Genomic DNA, 23396 nt, shown 5'->3' with positions numbered 1-23396 from the left:
CATAGAAACGTAGAATTTGACGGCAGATAAGAACCACTTGGCCCATCTAGTCTGCCCCTCATGTTACCTCAAACCATATTTGATCCTTATTTTTTTTGTAAGGATATCAATATGCATATCCCAAGCATGTTTACATTGTACTACTGTATTTGCCTCTACCACCTCTGATGGGAGGCTATTCCACTTATCTACTACTCTTTCTGTGAAGTAATTCTTCCTCACATTTCCCCTGAATCTTCCTCCCTCTAGTGTCAGTGCATGTCCTCGTGTTCTGTTGCTCCTCTTCCTGTGAAGAATGTCTCCCACCTGTACCTTCCTCCCTCTAGTGTCAGTGCATGTCCCCGTGTTCTGCTGCTCCTCTTCCTGTGAAGAATGTCTCCCACCTGTACCTTCCTCCCCCCAGTGTCAGTGCATGTCCTCGTGTTCTGCTGCTCCTCTTCCTGTGAAGAATGTCTCCCACCTGTACCTTCCTCCCCCCAGTGTCAGTGCATGTCCTCGTGTTCTGCTGCTCCTCTTCCTGTGAAGAATGTCTCCCACCTGTACCTTCCTCCCCCTAGTGTCAGTGCATGTCTCCGTGTTCTGTTGCTCCTCTTCCTGTGAAGAATGTCTCCCACCTGTACCTTGTTATAACCCCTGATATATGTGAAAGTTTCTATCATGTCCCCCCTTTCCCTTCTCTGCTCTAAAGTATACATATTAAGATTTTTTTAGTCTTTCCTGGTACGTTTTGTGATGTAGGCCATGCACCATTTTAGTTGCCCTTCTTTGTACACTCTCTAATGTATTTATATCCTTCTGGATGGTATTGAACACAATACTCTAGGTGAGGTCGTACCAATGACCTATACAGTGGCATTATTACTTCTTTCTACTGCTGATACTCTCCCTATGCAACCAAGCATCTGACTTGCCTTCTTCAATGCTTTGTTACATTGCCTACCTGCTTTTAAGTCCCCTGAAATAGTGACACCTAGATCCCTCTCTTCCTCAGTAGTTTCCATTATAGTGCCATTTATACTATATTTAGTCTTTGGATTTCTGAGACCCAAGTGCAAGATTTTGCATTTTTTGGCATTAAACTGTAGTTGCCATTCTCTTGACCATTTCTCTAATCTACCTAGATCCTCAATCATTTGTTTTACCCCTCCTGGTGTGTCTACCCTGTTGCATACCTTTGTGTCATCTGCAAAAAGGCACATTTTACCCTCAATTCCATTTGCAATATCACCAATAAAGATATTAAAAAGCACCGGTCCAAGTACAGATCCCTGGGGTACTCCACTTGTAACCTTTCCCTCCTTTGACTGTACTCCGTTTACTACAACTCTCTGTTTTCTGTCCTGCAACCATGCTCTTATCCATTCAACTATCTTAGAATCCAATCCCAAGCTTTCAAGTTTATTTAACAGTCTGCGATGTGGGACAGTGTCAAAAGCTTTACTAAAGTCTAGATAAGCTACATCTACAGCCCCACCTTGATCTATTACTTTAGTCACCCAGTCAAAAAAGTAAATAAGATTTGTTTGACATGATCTTCCCCCAGTAAACCCATGCTGTTTTGGATCCTGTAAATTGCTGCTTTTGAGATATTCTACAACTCTTTGTTTCCATCAATTTCCCTACTACTTATGTAAGGCTCACTGGTCGATAGTTGCTTACCTCTTCCTTGCTTCCACTTTTGTGCAGTGGGACTACATTCGCTGTTTTCCAGTCCTCTGAGATTACTCCAGTAGCTAGTGACTGGTTGAATAATTCTGTTATTGGTTTTACCAGCTCCCCTTTAAGCTCTTTTAGTATCCTTGGATGTATCCCATCTGGCCCCATTGATTTATCCACTTTCAGTTTTGAGAGTTCTGTGAGGACTTTCTCCTCTGTAAATGTACTTGTCTCTCCCTCAGTTATCTGACTATACTTGCAACTTAACTGTGGCCCCTTACCCTCTCTTTCAGCAGTGAATACTGAGCAGAAATAATTATTAATATTATCTGCTATTACATTGTCCCCCTCAAAAAAACGTCAACTCTCTGTCTTCAGTCTAATTATTCCACTTTTTGTTTTTCTCCTTTCACTTATATGCCTAAAAAATGTTTTCCCCCCTTTACGCACTGACTGGGCCATTTTCTCTTCAGCCTGTGCTTTTGCACATCTGATTACCTTCTTAGCCTTCTTCTGTCTAACAAGATACACCTCTTTGTCCTCATTCTTCTGCGTCTGCTTACATTTCTTAAAGGACAACTTTTAGCATTCACAATACTTGCTACTTCTTTTGCAAACCACAATGGCTTTCTTTTTCTTGTGTTATTCCTAACTCTTTTGACCACAGATCACTGTGGTCACCACTATAGCGGTAGTATATAAAAATAAATTGTACTTTGGTTGCAAACCTGAGCACACCTGCAATATCTGTGAATAGAGCGGTACAGTAGGAGGTTTTGCTTGCCTGCTGCATTGTGCAGATGGCCTGGGGTATGTTTACACAATTCTCATTGGAAGCCAGGAGGCGAAAGTGGTACCAGCAACATATCCCGAAGACGGCAGGTTTTGCCAATTGGTGTATACAAAATAGATCTCTTGAAGATCATTCATTTATACAACGCTTGGAATACCAGATGCATTGTTGTCGCCCAGTTGAAGATTCCAAGAAATGTGGAGACTCCTTTTGTTATTTTGTCCTGTTTCGGATTACACTGGTTTACTTCTGTTCTCAAAGTGCAAAGTTTTCCTATTCTATGTGCTCCGTGTAATAAACCAGAACTAGATGTATACCAGCCGGCGATGCCAGATTACATAGAACCTCCCCAACATCTTCTCCATGATGCTGGAGGATCTATGGGACTAGAGGAGAATTGATGCACAGAGGCAGTGTTGCCAACGATGTCCTAATTCTGGGAGAAAGCTCACACCGTGCATGAGCATGTTTTCTGATCTCTTCCCATCACTTCATATTTTATACATTTTAAAAAAAGTCTGAAAAAATTAGATTTTTCTGTTTCATGAGGTTTTGCTGAAAATGGTCCTAATTTTTTTCCCTTTTAGTTGTAACCAGTGGCGGCTCCTACCTCTTTTGGGAAGTTGGGCTACCTCTGGCTGCAGGCACCCCCTCCCCCCTGTCACCGCCGCTGACGCTTGCTCCTTGTTCCCGGCGCCTGTCCTATGATTGCAGGCGCTGCGACTTGCGCACATGCAGTACACACATATGTACTGCGCATAAGGCCAGCTTCTATGGGCTGCATCGGCAACAGCCCATAGAATGAATCTTGGTCCCGGTGCCTGTACAATTGAAGTTACAGGCACCGGGACCAGCGCGTGTGCAGTACACATATAGGTACTGCGCATTTGCCGTGTTTGCCCGGTAGCCCGCAGCAAGGTGTCCCGGGGGGAGGGAATACCTCCCAATGGGACTGCCTTGGTGACTGGCAGGTCGGACGTCCAATGGGAAGTCACTGCCAGTCGCAGTGAAGCAGTGCAGTCTCACAGACCTCATCTGGCTTCACTACAGTGGCGAATTTTACCGCCACTGGTTGTAATTGATTAATATACTGTATACCGTAATTATGAAATAAGATATAAAACATGTAATGTTTCAGGAATCTACTAAGATACGTTTAATCATTGATGATGTCCAATCTCTTTGGGTTTGTATCTTTATTTATTGTCTTATTACTTTAACAAGCAACCTAGGCCATGTTTGTATTTATGGGCGAAAGTGCTGCTAAAGTTGAAAAAACGTATTACCCCGATTTGAGGATCATTCTGGAAATCTGGTGCCAAATGTACTAGGGTGTGAGACTCAAAGTGAGAGATTTTGGGGGAGTTTTCCCATTTTTTTTAAAGTGGCAATCAATTACATGGCAAAATCAGCCTGGGTTTTCAGTGTAAATGATTGCCGCTTTAAAATTTTTTGAAGACTCTCCCAAAATCTTTCACGTTCTGCTTCACACCCTATTACATTTGGATCCTGGTGTTTGGCCTTATAGACTTAATCAAGACTTTGCAAATTGCTTTCCAGCCTTTATTTAAAAAAAAATATATAAAAAATTGGTACTTGTTTCCTAGCACGGCCACAATCGTGGGCATTGTGTACCTTTAAGTTAAGCTACACGATGCCCGCGATGGACCAGATTTCCTTTGAAATCAGGTCCATTTTGCCGGCAAAGGAAAAATCGCGGGCATTGCGTCGGTCGGGACCATTAACATTGGCCCCGACGCGACCGACGCGATGCCCCCGATTTTGCCATAGGCTTCAATGTTAAAATATTTTTTAACATTGAAATCGGGAGCATTGCGTCGGTCTTGTGCCATTCTAATGGCACAAGATGAGATGGACTTGATTAAGTCCATCTCACATAGTAAAAAATGTGAAAAGGGCCAATATGACCCATTTCACATTATATATGGCCCCGTCGTCACCCCACAATTGACGTGAACACGAAGCGTGGCGAGCGGCGGCGGTGCGCGTCCTCTGACCTTTTCATTCCCCTACTATCCACGTCGGCGTGGAGTTGAGAATATATAGTGTAGCGAGCCACCGAGCCCGAAGCGTGGCGAGTGGCCGCGTATACCTGTGAAGTTATACGCGTACGCTCGCCACGCTTCGGGCTCGGTGGCTCGCTGCGCTCGCCACACTTTATATTCTCAACTCTACGCCGACGTGGATAGTAGGAGAATGAAAAGGTCGGAGGACGCGTACCGCTGCGCTCGCCACGCTTCGGGTTCACGTCAATTGTGGGGTGGGGTTTACGGTGTCAAATTTGGGGGTCTAGGGAATATTTTACATTGCATCCAATGTAAAATCGGGTCCCAGGGACCCTATTCACATTCGATTCAATTAAAAAATTGGGTCGGTCGCATCGCATGCGACCAAATCGCATGCGATGCGACCGACGCGATTTTTCAGACACGACCACCCCGATGGAAATCGGTGTGGCCGTGCTAGGAAACAAGTACCATAAAAATTGCTTCTGTCTACAGCTTCCATTTTGGGAACAAGGAGCTGTCACCAAATGTATATGTCAACAAGGGTCCTGGTCCAAATCATTGCATGATACGTCCAAAGTGGTCATCGTAGTGTTGCCACCCATCCCACTCTCAAATAGACCTTTGAGTTGCCAAGAGCATTTGTGTCAAACTGTTACTGTTACCAACATGAATATGCCCGCACCTTCCTGGCCCTTGGGGCAATGTTACACTGTTGGACATGTGGGAAGGTAGGGTTAAGGTGACCGTACACTGCAGCAGTGTAGAGCCAGCTGATTCCCATTGAGTCGCCTGGACGGCTGGATCGCATACAGTCCTTTTTGAATGTTACATATCGCGTGCCATCCCAGCAGGTTCTGACGAAAGCTGTCCGATTCGACAGATCCTACGTGCAGCACTTCTGATTCGAGGGGTTCTGATCCGATAAGCATGGGGGTTGGGCATTGTAGCGGAACGGATCTAAATACCCCTTTTCATATTGCCCTTCACCCAATTTTCTCAGTCCGATCGGTAAAATCAGGCCAAAACGGTAATTAGTGCGGTAAGCAAGGGGGTGCGGGGCTGTCAGGCAAAAGCGGGAGGATTGCCGATCTTCCCTGGTAGCCGGGAGGGAGACCCGATTTTCGGGAGCCTCCCGGCAATTCTGGGCGGGTAGGCAAGCCTGGATCACATCTGATTGCGATTTGAATATGTTGCCATTGAGATGAATGGATTTATCTAGAATAGCTTGATGGCCATGTTGTACACTGACATGGAGCAAGAAGCTTTCAAGATACCTCTGCAACTCAAGTAGAATGGTTATAAACATGCAAATACAATATAATCACATCTGGTGTAATACATTATTACTGTCACCTGTTCATTTAAAAATAAAAACGGAAATCCCAAATTCTAACATCAGCCTTGTTTTGCTAAGTGCAGGCAATTCTGTTACTAGCGGGTTCTGTATAAGGTGGCTAGCTGTAGTGTCTTATAATGGCAGTATTGCTGACAGGAAATCTGCCAGCCTTATATTCTACGCATGGAAGAGCGTGCAGAAAACAATATTAATTTGTTCTAATTAAATGGTTGGTGAAATAAAGTTTGTTGTGGTGAAATATGTCCCTAATTCCCGGTGTTGTGTTCCATTCAGGCTCTCACTGTTGTTGGAGTGATACCAGGGTGTGATCTGACCCCAGAAGCGGCACTGGCGAAACTATCCTATGTCTTGGGTAAAACTCATCTCACACTGGAGCAGAAAAAACAGGTAAAGAACGGAATCGCTGATTTGCACATACAACATTTCTAGTGTGTGTGTGTGTGTGTGTGTGTGTGTGTGTGTATACACGCGCATGTACTTATGGTTGGATCATTATATTTCCTACACCTTTATATTTTTTTCTACCAGTCTTCGATACACAAGAGGCAGCCATTTTATGTGTTTTGACCACTAGTACCTCAAGTTGCCAGTGAGTTATGAAAATTGGTTCAACACACAAAATGGCTCCACCCCCTGCCTTGTGACATCACTTGTGACCCCAGGAGCGCACATTTAAAATGTAGACACTTACCGATGTTGCTGATACTGTGCAGTATATCATTCCGATGTGCTGTGGGACGCTCTATCTCCTGATAAATCAGTGAGTGTTGACCCAGAAGCTGCAGGTAGAGCAAAATGGCTTCTGTCCGCCTCTTAAGTAAATTCAGGATCTGCAATATAAATGATACAATGTTAAGAATTATTATGAGACTATATATGAGACTCCATGTAAATATGAATCCCCCGCTGTGTATAGTCATTAAGCAGGCTGTGCTTATTGCAGATGCTGTTTGAGAATCTCAGGGGAGAGATGACTGTAAGTTCCACTGGGGCCAAGATCTCTCTGAGAGACAGCAAGTTCATTCAGGTGGTGGCCAAGTCTGTTGGTGTAAGCTGCAAGGAGGTACGGTTTCATCAGAAAGTCCAGTTACATGTGTAAGATTCCTTCTACCATACGGTCTGTGATGTTTGTGATCAGATGTAGACTGATCTGCAACCAAATGACTGAAAACCGCTGCAGACCTTAGTGGGTTGTGCTATGATGTATGTGTTTGCTTTATGAACCCGTACCAGATCTACTTCTGTTGAAGACCAAACTAGACGATCTAGGCCAGGCATGTCCAACGTTGGCCCTCCAGATGTTGTGAAACTACACATCCCAGCATGTTTTGCCATTAGAGAATGCTAAAACTATTGCAAAGCATGCTGGGATGTGTAGTTTCACAACATCTGGAGGGCCAACGTTGGACATGCCTGATCTAGGCCTTTGAGTAACGGATCTGTGTAAACTAGGCCACTGGTTCCCAACTGTGCACGTTCTCCAGGTCACACGGCAGGTGCACAGGTGCACCCATTATTCAGACACATTTTAAAAGATCTGCAGGTGGCGATAATTATTTCACCTGTGATTCTGTGTGGAGATCTGGAGAACGTAAACTTTTGGGGGGTACTTGAGGACCGAGGTTAAGAACCACTGAACTAGTCTAATCTATCCCATAATGAGCCCAAAGCTACCAATCTACTTTCAATCTATAACCGTTTTATCCCTAGAGCTCGGAATACACTTACCTGGGATGCGTTCAGCCTCCTGGGGGATGGGATTCTGGCAGTCACTCACACTCACCTACTGCCGGGAGACCGGCACCGAAATACTGCCATCTGTTAGGATTCCAGCGCTGGAATCTTGACTGCTTGCATCCTGAATGTAACAATCTGTTCCAGGCTTACTCGGAAGGGGCCAAATTCAGACCCATTCTGATGGTGGGGGGTCTGCAGGGGAAAGCCCAGCGGTTTTTGGGCTGGGCATTATCGTGATAACGCAGGCGGCCCGATGTCACATGACATCAGCCCGCCCCCTTTTCAGTGGACAGTGGCGGAAATAAAGATAGTTTTCACTGACGTATTTCTGAAGGGGAGAGAAATCATTGGATGGCTGGAATTTACGCTGCTGAGGGGGGGGGGGGGTGGTCGTGGTGGTGATTAGTAGGTTTAGGCACTAGGGAGGGATTTAGGATTAGGCTGCAGGTGGCGCGGGTGGTTTAAGCGATGTGAAGCATTTGGAATAGAGGATTAGGGGAGTCAGGGGGAAGTTGGTATACTTACCTGACCACTGTTGGGATTCCCTCCATTGGGGTGCCGGTGTCAAAATTCTGACCGCCCGCATTTCCACTACCGTCACCCCACTCCCACTTTATCTTATCCTCTAGGAATCCAACCAGTTCAATGATTTTATGAAAATTGTAATTACAATGAAACATAATTTAACCCTCTTTTTCCTTTGTCAGGAATTGGAGGCTGTCCGGGATGCTCTTACACCAGCCCTGGCATGTGCTGCTGCGAAAACGGGGGATGTTAATGCACTGGAAGCCATTCGGGATATGGTAATAATGCAGATTCTTCTCCTGTGCTGTAAATCCTCATACACACTGGGGGTTTTTGCTCAGCGTCTATGTGGAACGATAATGTGAGAACCACTGGATGGAAAGTTGCTCAGGACATACACCCCCATCTCAGCGATATTTACACATTAGGAGACTGTGGAAAGCGATTCAGTGGGTGGGTATAATCAGCCGACGGACAGTGGCGGCCATCGATGATGCGCGACTGCACATCAGCGCTCTTAGCCCGGCCATACACACTGGGCGATTTATGAGTTGAAAGTAGCTCAGAACACTAATGCTGCTTTCACATCGCGAAATGCAGGGTCGCACCGGGAATTTGAATGGTTCAGTCCCGGTGCGACCCTACATTTTGGTCTGTTCCCATTCCCTCAGCGAACCAAATCATTGGGGGCGGGGGAGGAGGCATGTCTTAGAGCGGGAACTGCTCTAAGCACCACCTCCTCCTTTATGTGAACGGGAAATGGGTCGCTCGACCCGATTTAACACGTTCACACCGGAAAGCAACACGGCAACGAACCGGTGAGAACCATTTTAATTTTTTTTACTGGTTCGTATTGCCGTGTTGCAACCTCTCTGCTGGACTCGGTAACCCCTATCACATGGCATATCATTATCTGATGTCCCCTAGGGATCTCTAGTGACATTTGCTGCTTTTGTCTAACTCTGGATACGGTGTTGGTTAGTATGTCAACACATTGGTGCTTAACATCCAATCAAACTGGATCCATTTGGGTTTGCTCGGGTGCGGAGTACATCGAATGATTCCCATTGTGGTACAGTTGTGGTCCATTGTATGACTCAGAAGATCTTGCTGGTCGGTGCCAGAACATTAGTTGATACACACGTGTATATGTGCGAGCGCCACACTAGACCGTAGCCAGTTAGGGGCCAATTAGGCTACAGACCCCTAATTAGTGGCATTCCTGCAGCTGGATAGAGGACCACAGCAGCTGACTGTGTATTACATTTATTCCAATGACATTGAAACGGTTCTGAACAACGTTTCCTAATAGTAAATCCTGTGTTTGTGTTTCCTAGGGAGGTAACCTGAGTAGTGAGGACTATGACTGCAGGACCCCGCTGCATGTCGCCTGCTGTGAGGGGCATTACGGTGTCGTTCAGTACCTGCTAAATAACGGAGCCACCGTCTATGCGAAAGACCGTTACGGGGATACGCCGCTGATGAACGCTGTGAAATTTCGGTAATTATTTTGGAAGGGTTTGAAACCTGGCGTCCACACGACACCTTGATCGTGCAGAGAACGTGTTGTACCTGTAACTGGCGCTGTGTGACACGGTAGGGTGCGCAGTGACAGGAGGCCATGTACGTGTGCGGAGAACGTGTTGTACCTGTAACTGGCGCTGTGTGACACGGTGCGGTGCACAGTGACAGGAGGTCATGTAAGTGTGCAGAGAACGTGTTGTACCTGTAACTGGCGCTGTGTGACACGGTGGGGTGCGCAGTGACGGGAGGCCATGTACGTGTGCAGAGAACGTGTTGTACCTGTAACTGGCGCTGTGTGACACGGTGCGGTGCACAGTGACAGGAGGCCATGTACGTGTGCGGAGAACGTGTGGTACCTGTAACTGCCGCTGTGTGACACGGTGGGGTGCGCAGTGACAGGAGGCCATGTACGTGTGCAGAGAACGTGTTGTACCTGTAACTGCCGCTGTGTGACACGGTGCGGTGCACAGTGACAGGAGGTCATGTAAGTGTGCGGAGAACGTGTTGTACCTGTAACTGGCGCTGTGTGACACGGTGGGGTGCACAGTGACGGGAGGCCATGTACGTGTGCAGAGAACGTGTTGTACCTGTAACTGCCGCTGTGTGACACGGTGGGGTGCGCAGTGACGGGAGGCCATGTACGTGTGCAGAGAACGTGTTGTACCTGTAACTGCCGCTGTGTGACACGGTGGGGTGCGCAGTGACGGGAGGTCATGTACGTGTGCGGAGAACGTGCGGTAACTGGCGCTGTGTGACACAGTGGGATGCGCAGTGACAGGAGGCCATGTACGTGTGCGGAGAACATGTGGTACCTGTAACTGCCGCTGTGTGACACGGTGGGGTGCGCAGTGACGGGAGGCCATGTACGTGTGCGGAGAACGTGTGGTAACTGTAACTGCCGCTGTGTGACACAATGCGGTGCGCAGTGACGGGAGGTCATGTACGTGTGCGGAGAATGTGCGGTACTTGTAACTGGCGCTGTGTGACACGGTGGGGTGCGCAGTGACAGGAGGTCATGTACGTGTGCGGAGAACGTGTTGTACCTGTAACTGCCGCTGTGTGACACGGTGGGGTGTGCAGTGACGGGAGGTCATGTACGTGTGCGGAGAACGTGTTGTACCTGTAACTGCCGCTGTGTGACACGGTGGGGTGCGCAGTGACAGGAGGTCATGTACGTGTGCGAAGAACGTGCGGTACTTGTAACTGGCGCTGTGTGACACGGTGGGGTGCGCAGTGACGGGAGGTCATGTACGTGTGCGGAGAACGTGTTGTACCTGTAACTGCCGCTGTGTGACACGGTGGGGTGCGCAGTGACGGGAGGTCATGTACGTGTGCGGAGAACGTGTTGTACCTGTAGCTGCCGCTGTGTGACACGGTGGGGTGCGCAGTGACGGGAGGCCATGTACGTGTGCGGAGAACGTGTTGTATCTGTAACTGCCGCTGTGTGACGCAGTGACGGGAGGTCATGAACGTGTGCGGAGAACGTGTTGTACCTGTAACTGCCGCTGTGTGACACGGTGGGGTGCGCAGTGACGAGAGGTCATGTACGTGTGCGGAGAACGTGCTGTACTTGTAACTGGCGGTGTGACAAGGTTGGGTGCGCAGTGACGGGAGGCCATGTACGTGTGCGGAGAACGTGTTGTACCTGTAGCTGCCGCTGTGTGACACGGTGGGGTGCGCAGTGACGGGAGGTCATGTACGTGTGCGGAGAACGTGTTGTACCTGTAACTGCCGCTGTGTGACACGGTGGGGTGCGCAGTGACGGGAGGTCATGTACGTGTGCGGAGAACGTGTGGTACCTGTAACTGCCGCTGTGTGACACGATGCGGTGCGCAGTGACGGGAGGTCATGTACGTGTGCGGAGAATGTGCGGTACTTGTAACTGGCGCTGTGTGACACGGTGAGGTGCGCAGTGACGGGAGGTCATGTACGTGTGCGGAGAACGTGCGGTACTTGTAACTGGCGCTGTGTGACACGTGGGGTGTGCAGTGACGGGAGGTCATGTACGTGTGCGGAGAACGTGTTGTACCTGTAACTGCCGGTGTGACACGGTGGGGTGTGCAGTGACAGGAGGTCATGTACGTGTGCGGAGAACGTGCGGTACTTGTAACTGCCGCTGTGTGACACGATGGGGTGTGCAGTGACGGGAGGTCATGTACGTGTGCGGAGAACGTTTTGTACCTGTAACTGCCGCTGTGTGACACGGTGCGGTGCGCAGTGACGGGAGGCCATGTACGTGTGCGGAGAACGTGTTGTATCTGTAACTGCCGCTGTGTGACACGGTGGGGTGCGCAGTGACGGGAGGCCATGTACGTGTGCAGAGAACGTGTTGTACCTGTAACTGCCGCTGTGTGACACGGTGGGGTGCGCAGTGACGGGAGGCCATGTACGTGTGCAGAGAACGTGTTGTACCTGTAACTGCCGCTGTGTGACACGGTGGGGTGCGCAGTGACAGGAGGTCATGTACGTGTGCAGAGAACGTGTTGTACCTGTAACTGCCGCTGTGTGACACGGTGGGGTGCGCAGTGACGGGAGGCCATGTACGTGTGCAGAGAACGTGTTGTACCTGTAACTGGCGCTGTGTGACACGGTGGGGTGCGCAGTGACGGGAGGCCATGTACGTGTGCAGAGAACGTGTTGTACCTGTAACTGGCGCTGTGTGACACGGTGGGGTGCGCAGTGACGGGAGGTCATGTACGTGTGCAGAGAACGTGTTGTACCTGTAACTGCCGCTGTGTGACACGGTGTGGTGCGCAATGACGGGAGGCCATGTAAGTGTGCAGAGAACGTGTTGTACCTGTAACTGGCGCTGTGTGACACGGTGGGGTGCGCAGTGACGGGAGGCCATGTAAGTGTGCAGAGAACGTGTTGTACCTGTAACTGGCGCTGTGTGACACGGTGGGGTGTGCAGTGACGGGAGGTCATGTACGTGTGCGGAGAACGTGTTGTACCTGTAACTGCCGCTGTGTGACACGGTGGGGTGCGCAGTGACAGGAGGTCATGTACGTGTGCGAAGAACGTGCGGTACTTGTAACTGGCGCTGTGTGACACGGTGGGGTGCGCAGTGACGGGAGGTCATGTACGTGTGCGGAGAACGTGTTGTACCTGTAGCTGCCGCTGTGTGACACGGTGGGGTGCGCAGTGACGGGAGGCCATGTACGTGTGCGGAGAACGTGTTGTATCTGTAACTGCCGCTGTGTGACGCAGTGACGGGAGGTCATGAACGTGTGCGGAGAACGTGTTGTACCTGTAACTGCCGCTGTGTGACACGGTGGGGTGCGCAGTGACGAGAGGTCATGTACGTGTGCGGAGAACGTGCTGTACTTGTAACTGGCGGTGTGACACGGTTGGGTGCGCAGTGACGGGAGGCCATGTACGTGTGCGGAGAACGTGTTGTACCTGTAGCTGCCGCTGTGTGACACGGTGGGGTGCGCAGTGACGGGAGGTCATGTACGTGTGCGGAGAACGTGTTGTACCTGTAACTGCCGCTGTGTGACACGGTGGGGTGCGCAGTGACGGGAGGTCATGTACGTGTGCAGAGAACGTGTGGTACCTGTAACTGCCGCTGTGTGACACGGTGTGGTGCGCAATGACGGGAGGCCATGTAAGTGTGCAGAGAACGTGTTGTACCTGTAACTGGCGCTGTGTGACACGGTGGGGTGCGCAGTGACGGGAGGCCATGTAAGTGTGCAGAGAACGTGTTGTACCTGTAACTGGCGCTGTGTGACACGGTGGGGTGCGCAGTGACAGGAGGCCATGTACGTGTGCAGAGAACGTGTTGTACCTGTAACTGCCGCTGTGTGACACGGTGGGGTGCGCAGTGACGGGAGGTCATGTACTTGTTGTACCTGTAACTGGCGCTGTGTGACACGGTGGGGTGCGCAGTGACGGGAGGCCATGTACTTGTGCGGAGAACGTGTGGTACCTGTAACTGCCGCTGTGTGACACGGTGGGGTGCGCAATGACGGGAGGCCATGTACGTGTGCAGAGAACGTGTTGTACCTGTAACTGCCGCTGTGTGACACGGTGGGGTGCGCAGTGACGGGAGGCCAGGTACGTGTGCAGAGAACATGTTGTACCTGTAACTGCCGCTGTGTGACACGGTGGGGTGCGCAATGACGGGAGGCCATGTACGTGTGCGGAGAACGTGTTGTACCTGTAGCTGCCGCTGTGTGACACGATGGGGTGCGCAGTGACGGGAGGCCATGTACGTGTGCGGAGAACGTGTTGTACCTGTAGCTGCTGCTGTGTGACATGGTGGGGGAGGGGTGTGTGCAGTGACAGGAGGCCATGTACGTGTGTGGTACCTGTAACTGCCGCTGTGTGACACGGTGGGGTGCGCAATGACGGGAGGCCATGTACTTGTTGTACCTGTAACTGCCGCTGTGTGACATGGTGGGGGGTGTGGGGGGGTGCAGTGACAGGAGGCCATGTACGTGTGCAGAGAAGAAAGGGGCTTTGTATAACCCAATGCATCACACTATACCACAAAGATCCTTCTCCGTGGCAGGGAGGCACCTCACCAACGCGTTTCCATCTGCTGGTCTTTTTCAAGGTGGTACCTCCATCGTCCCTTGGGCAGGTTTATATAGATCTCAAATAACCCCTCCCCTTCCTCTGAATCCTGATTGGTACATCGCAAAAACATTCTAAATAGACAACAATACAAGTGACAATAGCTCCTTTCTTACACCATATAAATGCCAAAGTACCTCAGACGTTATTATTTTATACATAGCGTTTCCGTGGTTCCTAAATGATGGAAGATACGGCGATGAGCAAGGGAAGTCCTTATAAGGGCTGACACCCGCCCTGTAACATGTATACAACAAACCCGTGTAACGGGCGTCCATTTAGGTGGCTTACTGAATACAGATTCCTAGCGTCTTTTACGTGAGCCCCATTTGGAACGCAGGGTCCTTCTACGTGAGACCGGACTTCCGTTGCTCATCTCTGTATCTTCCATCATTTAGGAACCACTGAAACGCTATGTATAAAATAATATCGTCTCTGAGGTACTTTGTCATTTATATGGTGTGAGAATTATCACATGTCCTAAATGTCGACATGGACACTGTGTGTGTACTGGGTGCGCTCGCTTTGCTTCGGGCACGGTGCCTCGTTGCGCTTGGCACACTATTGTTTCTCCCACCACGCCATAGTGGAGGGTAGGGTTTGAAATCCACCTGACGGCTTGTGTCGACCTTCTTCCACTACAGCGTGGTGGGAGAATATAATAATGTGCCAAGCGAAGCACCGTGCCCAAAGCATGACTAGCGTATCGAGACATGCGAGGGGACGCGGTACACTTAGACGATGTACATGTCAACTATGTCGACATTCGGGACAAAAATGAATGTCAACCATTTGATTGTCGACCTAATACTTGTGTCAACCATAGCGCCCCCCCCTTTTTCAGGAATGTGGCGATGCCTCCCCGGACTTGGCCATACCCCACGGTAAATAGGCCTGGGGTCCCTCTTGACAGCTCCACAGATTTGATGGGGTAAATTTACTAAGACATACCCTCCAACAGTGGCAGTTACAGAGGTTGGACTCCAGCACAGTCCAAAATTCAGGGGGGGGGGGGGGGTTACATCATCTGCCATTGAAGTCCAGGACAGTGATGTTTGAGGTGGCAGGTGATGTGACCACCCCTTTTTTGAATATTGGACAGTGGTGCAGCCCTGCAACTGCCACTGGCAGGGAAGTCCAGGAACAGAGCATTATGGGACAGATGCACTAAGCTTTAAACCACCAGCCAATCAGCTCCTACCTGTCATGTCACAGACTGCGTTTGAAAAATGTCAGGCAGGAGCTGATTGGCTGGTGGTTGATCACTCGTGCATCTGGCCCTTTGTACCTAATGGAATGGGCCATGTTGGAGGGTATGCTAAGATGGTCGATTGGTTGCTATGGGCAACATTCCCTCTTCAATCTATTTGTATCTGTTAACTTCTAGAAGGTGCTAAATAAATAAGAAGTCAACTCTGATTGGTTGCTATGGGCAACACCCCATCTTTAATAGAACTCGCATCTTAGTACATGTGTCCCGATGAGTCTGTTGTGGTTACACATAGAGGAAAACTGCAGTTGATCATTTGTTGATAATAAAGTTCCCTGAGCAGGCGAAGCCCTCGGTGTATCCGTGGGACGGGCGTCCTGCCTGCACTCTGATGTGGTTCACCACATTGTATTTGGCCTTCCCTTCCTGGCACATCCTTATCCCAGAATCGGATGTAATTACTCTACATGGGCCAGATGCACTAAGCGTGAAAAGTGATAAAATGGAGAGCGATAAACAACCAACCAATCAGCTACTACCTGACATTTCTCAAACACAGCCTGTGAGATCACAGGTAGGAGCTGATTGGCTGGCTGTTTATCACTTTTCAAGCTTGGTACATCTGGCCCCATGTCTCACAGCTCTGTTACCAGCTTATGTCCTGCGCTAAAACTACTTATTGCAGCTTTTCTTGGGATTACAGAGCTGTTTGGGTCGATCCACCTAATCCTCCCCCATGTCAACAGCTTTCCAGTCAGCTTTGGCCTCGTTTGGCCACCAGGTGCATTATGTGACGTTGCCGAAGCAAGCTGCTAGTGGGTCCAAGCGAACAGCAGGTGGCACTGTGGGTGCTTACCATATGGTAGCTGGTGATAAAGGCTGCCTGCTGGGGGTCCAAGCAACCATGTAAACCCTTAAGGACAGATGTATACAGCTTAAAAAGTGATCAAACTGAGTGATAAACCACCAGCTCCTAACTGCCATTTCACAAGCTGTGTTGAACAGGTAAAATGACAGGTAGGTAATTGGCTTGTTTATCCCTCTCCATTATATATATTTATATTAGACCATCATTTATGTGCATTTGAAGAACAATCTCGCGCTGTCATGCATTCTCCACAAAATGTAATCTGAAGATGGCGTTTATATCTTCAGTCTTTATTTATTTATTTATTTATTTAGGGTTTGATAGATCTGAAATTTTCACCTGTTTCACAAGGCAGAGGGGTAGATGGGAGCATGATGTGTAATCATTAAAATGACCAGTACTTGTGTAACATACTCGATGTGTGAGCTATCTCCTGCATAGCCTCTTCATAGATACAGGCGACACAAAAAAATGCAGATCGTTTTGGTTTCAGAAGTTTTTTTTTTTTTTTTGTACAAAAATAACTTTATTATTCCCTCATTATATTTTCGCTGTGTGGTAATAAGCGCATTCTACAAGGTTTTGTACTAGTGTTCTTTCACTGCCATTAAAAAGCTGAACTTCTGCTGTTGTGAGAAAATAGACGTCTGTGTGCCTCGCCCAGCAAACGCCTCGGGTACTTCTCATAGATTTCTTCATGAAAGCTATCCGTGCCACTCCTGTTCTGGGGCAGGATGCCGTAGCTGGCTGCTGTCCTTAGCTGCGAGTTGTTGCTACAGGATTGTAGCTTTGTGCTCGCCTGCACAGACTTGTAGCTGTTGTGTTATATAATGTGCGCACAGTAACCTTTTCCCAAAGTGCCAGGGACTGCGTCGTGCAATGTACTGATTCAGATCGGTGCGCTAGGCTAGCGTAAAGGTCAGTACTGCCCGCCACCCCGACGAACACCCGGCCCATGCGAGGGGAGATGTACACATCCCCTCACATCCCCATATTGCGCTGCGCTCCACGGGAAAATAGGCCAATTGGAAGGAGTTAAATACAGTTACAGAAAATAATTACAATCAATTGGTATGTGGTGAAATATAATAATCATCTAATAAACCGTTCTACTGCGGAGGGAAAACAAAATATGTTTGTATCTCCTGACTGTATTTTTATGTAATCGTATTACGTTATTATAAAACACAATTAAGTTCCCAGGATTCTATTATTACAAAGCAGTAGAGCAATATAATTGCCGTTTTTGAAATAAGTTTAATTGGTACTTAATTTGGTTTTAGCGCACAGTCCATTGAGCTGAGAAATTGTTGTGTGATCAGTGTGCCGTCTTTTAGATGTAATAAACCGTAAGCCGCGTACACAGTGATTGTCTGCGCCGAGTTATTCATTGCACCGACTGCTGCACCAAACACATTGTACTGTCACCAGTACGAGATAATGTCATTGTGTTTCTGTGCCTTGCATCTTAAAATGGGTATATACTGTGTAACAAAATGCAAGGAACATAATACTGGTCAGAGCAGGCATGGCCAAACTGTGGCTCTCCAGCTGTTGTGGAACTACACGTCCCAGCGGGATGCAGTTAAAATCAAGGCGGTCGGGATCCCGGCGTTCAGAATCCCGACCGCCGAAATCCCGATACATTCTCCCTCCGTGGGTGTCCACGACACCCCTGGAGGGAGAACAAATTAGTGTGCCGAGCGTAGCGAGGCACCGGGCCCACTGCGTGGCGAGCGCAGCGATCCACGTTCCCCCCTTGTCGGCATTTCGGCTGTCGGGATTCCGGCGTCAGGATTCTGAACGCCGGGATCCCGACCGCCGGGATTCAGTACTGAATCCGTCCCAGCATGCATTGCCATAGTGTAAGCATTCCCTAATAGCAAAACTGTGGCAAGGCATGATGGGACTTGTAGTTTCACATCGTTTGGACATGCCTGGTTTAGAGAATACTTTAATCTGTTGATGTGTAATAGATTTTACATGCAATTTGGGCACTTTCCTTATACGATTGCGGTCGCTGACTGCAGGTCCATGCACTGGAGCCTGGGAGCTGCACCTGCTGCAGAAGCAATCCGCTAGATTGCTTACGAGCCGGTCAGGTTTGGCCGGGGCTACATGCCAAGGTTGGGCAAGTCCCGGTAAAATGGAGGGGTGTGTGGCCACTGGTTGGGGCCTCCGGGAGAGGGCAGGGCCACATAATAAATGAGAGGTAGAGAGGGGACAGGCTGCTGCAGCAGCTATCTTTCCAGCTCAGCACATGGCACTGCGAAGCATGGGGAGAGAGGCTGAGCTGCGGTGGCAGCCTGTCATCTCTCTCCCCACAGCGGGACCCAGGCCCCTCCAGCAGACCCTATTCTGGGTAAAAATTACTGACACACCTGTGCCCAGTCACCTAGTATATGTCGCCTAGTGTATGTCCAGCTTAAGACCCAATATTTAGAAAAGTGCGCTTGGCTCTGTGGTGGAGCGTCTAAGTTACACCCACAGTCTCTCTCCATATGGTGAAAACATGCTGGGTGTAAGAGGACACAACTGTCGCCTCTTTCTTTAATATGGGTTTATCCATGAATTGTCACAATTATTATTGCCCCTCTTCTTCCTCCTCTGGACTAGGGACGAGTCCTCTCTTCTTCCTCGCTCTCTGTGTGAATACAGCTTGTGTTTGCTCTTGTTACTCTCCAGGCATTATGCAATAGAAAGTATCGCAATGCTTCTGTTTTAACAATGAGTGTTTTATGAATGAAGCTTGATCTGTGACTACGGGACCCATTGACAGAGCTCCTGTATGGCTATAGAGTAATGTATGTATTATCTTCCCTTTTCTTTAGGCATCTGGAAGTGATCAAACTGTTGCGCCAGACAGGGGCCCATCTCTCCTGGGAAGAGCTAGAACACAGTGGCACAGAACTCTGCAGGTTAGAGGAACTAACTATGGGGTAATATGGTGTCTGGTTCACACTGGGGTGTTTCTGTTTAGTTTGGGAGAATATTATTATTACCGGTTATATATATAGCGCACACATATTCCGCAGCGCTGTACAGAGAATATTTGCACATTCACATCAGTCCCTGCCCCAGTGGAGCTTACAATCTATATTCCCTACCACATGTACACGCACACACAGACATTCTAGGGTTAATTTTGTTGGGAGCCAATTCACCTAACAGTATATATTTGGATTGTGGGAGGAAACGGGAGTACCTGGAGGAAACCCATGCAAGCACGGGGAGAATATACAAACTCTGCACAGTTAGGGCCATGGTGGGGATAGAACCCATGACCTCAGCGCTGTGAGGCAGTAATGCTAACCATTACACCATCTGTACTGCCCCGTATATATAACACATGGTGGGGATAGAACCCATGACCTCAGCGCTGTGAGGCAGTAATACTAACCATTACACCATCCGTACTGCCCGGTATATATAACACATGGTGGGGATAGAACCCATGACCTCAGCGCTGTGAGGCAGTAATGTAACCATTACACCATCCGTACTGCCCCGTATATATAACACATGGTGGGAATAGAACCCATGACCTCAGCGCTGTGAGGCAGTAATGCTAACCATTACACTGTCCGTACTGCCCCGTATATATATAACACATGGTGGGAATAGAACCCATGACCTCAGTGCTGTGAGGCAGTAATGTAACCATTACACCAGCCGTACTGCCCTGTATATATAACACATGGTGGGGATAGAACCCATGACCTCAGCGCTGTGAGGCAGTAATACTAACCATTACACCATCCGTACTGCCCCGTATATATAACACATGGTGGGGATAGAACCCATGACCTTAGTGCTGTGAGGCAGTAATGTAACCATTACACCATCCGTACTGCCCCGTATATATAACACATGGTGGGGATAGAACCCATGACCTCAGTGCTGTGAGGCAGTAATATAACCATTACACCGTCCGTACTGCCCCGTATATATAACACATGGTGGGGATAGAACCCATGACCTCAGCGCTGTGAGGCAGTAATGTAACCATTACACCATCCGTACTGCCCCGTATATATAACACATGGTGGGGATAGAACCCATGACCTCAGCGCTGTGAGGCAGTAATGTAACCATTACACCGTCCGTACTGCCCCGTATATATAACACATGGTGGGGATAGAACCCATGACCTCAGTGCTGTGAGACAGTAATGTAACCATTACACCATCCGTACTGCCCCGTATATATAACACATGGTGGGGATAGAACCCATGACCTCAGCACTGTGAGGCAGTAATGCTAACCATTACACCGTCCGTACTGCCCCGTATATATAACACATGGTGGGGATAGAACCCATGACCTCAGCGCTGTGAGACAGTAATGTAACCATTACACCAGCCGTACTGCCCCGTATATATAACACATGGTGGGGATAGAACCCATGACCTCAGCGCTGTGAGACAGTAATGTAACCATTACACCAGCCGTACTGCCCCGTATATATAACACATGGTGGGGATAGAACCCATGACCTCAGCGCTGTGAGACAGTAATGTAACCATTACACCAGCCGTACTGCCCCGTATATATAACACATGGTGGGGATAGAACCCATGACCTCAGCGCTGTGAGACAGTAATGTAACCATTACACCAGCCGTACTGCCCCGTATATATAACACATGGTGGGGATAGAACCCATGACCTCAGCGCTGTGAGGCAGTAATGTAACCATTACACCAGCCGTACTGCCCCGTATATATAACACATGGTGGGGATAGAACCCATGACCTCAGCGCTGTGAGACAGTAATGTAACCATTACACCAGCCGTACTGCCCCGTATATATAACACATGGTGGGGATAGAACCCATGACCTCAGCGCTGTGAGACAGTAATGTAACCATTACACCAGCCGTACTGCCCCGTATATATAACACATGGTGGGGATAGAACCCATGACCTCAGCGCTGTGAGGCAGTAATGCTAACCATTACACTGTCCGTACTGCCCCGTATATATAACACATGGTGGGGATAGAACCCATGACCTCAGCGCTGTGAGGCAGTAATGTAACCATTACACCGTCCGTACTGCCCCGTATATATAACACATGGTGGGGATAGAACCCATGACCTCAGCGCTGTGAGACAGTAATGTAACCATTACACCAGCCGTACTGCCCCGTATATATAACACATGGTGGGGATAGAACCCATGACCTCAGCGCTGTGAGACAGTAATGTAACCATTACACCAGCCGTACTGCCCCGTATATATAACACATGGTGGGGATAGAACCCATGACCTCAGTGCTGTGAGGCAGTAATGTAACCATTACACCAGCCGTACTGCCCCGTATATATAACACATGGTGGGGATAGAACCCATGACCTCAGTGCTGTGAGACAGTAATGATAACCATTACACCGTCCGTACTGCCCTGTATATATAACATGGTGGGAATAGAACCCATGACCTCAGTGCTGTGAGGCAGTAATGTAACCATTACACCAGCCGTACTGCCCCGTATATATAACACATGGTGGGGATAGAACCCATGACCTCAGTGCTGTGAGACAGTAATGATAACCATTACACCGTCCGTACTGCCCTGTATATATAACATGGTGGGAATAGAACCCATGACCTCAGCGCTGTGAGACAGTAATGTAACCATTACACCAGCCGTACTGCCCCGTATATATAATACATGGTGGGGATAGAATCCATGACCTCAGCGCTGTGAGGCAGTAATATAACCATTACACCATCCGTACTGCCCCGTATATATAATACATGGTGGGAATAGAACACATGACCTCAGTGCTGTGAGGCAGTAATGTAACCATTACACCAGCCGTACTGCCCCGTATATATAACACATGGTGGGGATAGAACCCATGACCTCAGTGCTGTGAGACAGTAATGATAACCATTACACCGTCCGTACTGCCCCGTATATATAACACATGGTGGGGATAGAACCCATGACCTCAGTGCTGTGAGGCAGTAATGTAACCATTACACCATCCGTACTGCCCCGTATATATAACACATGGTGGGGATAGAATCCATGACCTCAGCGCTGTGAGGCAGTAATATAACCATTACACCATCCGTACTGCCCCGTATATATAATACATGGTGGGAATAGAACACATGACCTCAGTGCTGTGAGGCAGTAATGTAACCATTACACCAGCCGTACTGCCCCGTATATATAACACATGGTGGGGATAGAACCCATGACCTCAGTGCTGTGAGACAGTAATGATAACCATTACACCATCCGTACTGCCCCGTATATATAACACATGGTGGGGATAGAACCCATGACCTCAGTGCTGTGAGACAGTAATGTAACCATTACACCGTCCGTACTGCCCCGTATATATAACACATGGTGGGGATAGAACCCATGACCTCAGTGCTGTGAGACAGTAATGTAACCATTACACCGTCCGTACTGCCCCGTATATATAACACATGGTGGGGATAGAACCCATGACCTCAGTGCTGTGAGGCAGTAATGTAACCATTACACCATCCGTACTGCCCCGTATATATAACACATGGTGGGGATAGAACCCATGACCTCAGTGCTGTGAGACAGTAATGTAACCATTACACCGTCCGTACTGCCCCGTATATATAACACATGGTGGGGATAGAACCCATGACCTCAGTGCTGTGAGGCAGTAATATAACCATTACACCATCCGTACTGCCCCGTATATATAACACATGGTGGGGATAGAACCCATGACCTCAGCGCTGTGAGACAGTAATGCTAACCATTACACCATCCGTACTGCCCTGTATATATAACACATGGTGGGGATAGAACCCATGACCTCAGTGCTGTGAGACAGTAATGTAACCATTACACCGTCCGTACTGCCCCGTATATATAACACATGGTGGGGATAGAACCCATGACCTCAGTGCTGTGAGGCAGTAATGTAACCATTACACCATCCGTACTGCCCCGTATATATAACACATGGTGGGGATAGAACCCATGACCTCAGCGCTGTGAGACAGTAATGTAACCATTACACCGTCCGTACTGCCCCGTATATATAACACATGGTGGGGATAGAACCCATGACCTCAGTGCTGTGAGGCAGTAATATAACCATTACACCATCCGTA

At 48.7% G+C, this 23396-nt stretch overlaps 1 protein-coding gene across 1 annotated transcript in view; it reads left to right on the top strand.

The window, feature by feature from the left end:
- The window catches only part of ASPG (asparaginase), an 81610-nt gene that overhangs the window by 45335 nt on the left and 12879 nt on the right, over positions 1-23396 (top strand). The window contains exons 9-13 of the mRNA XM_083165831.1: positions 6110-6223; positions 6780-6899; positions 8281-8376; positions 9436-9599; positions 19107-19193. Coding sequence (XP_083021957.1) covers positions 6110-6223; positions 6780-6899; positions 8281-8376; positions 9436-9599; positions 19107-19193 — 581 coding nt within the window. The remainder of the gene's footprint in view (positions 1-6109; positions 6224-6779; positions 6900-8280; positions 8377-9435; positions 9600-19106; positions 19194-23396) is intronic.

Source organism: Crinia signifera, chromosome 12 (assembly GCF_055691185.1).
Source record: "Crinia signifera chromosome 12, ASM5569118v1, whole genome shotgun sequence".
Lineage (NCBI taxonomy): Eukaryota > Metazoa > Chordata > Amphibia > Anura > Myobatrachidae > Crinia > Crinia signifera.
The sequence above is the reverse complement of the archived record's forward strand: the minus strand, read 5'-3'. Positions and strand labels throughout refer to the sequence as shown.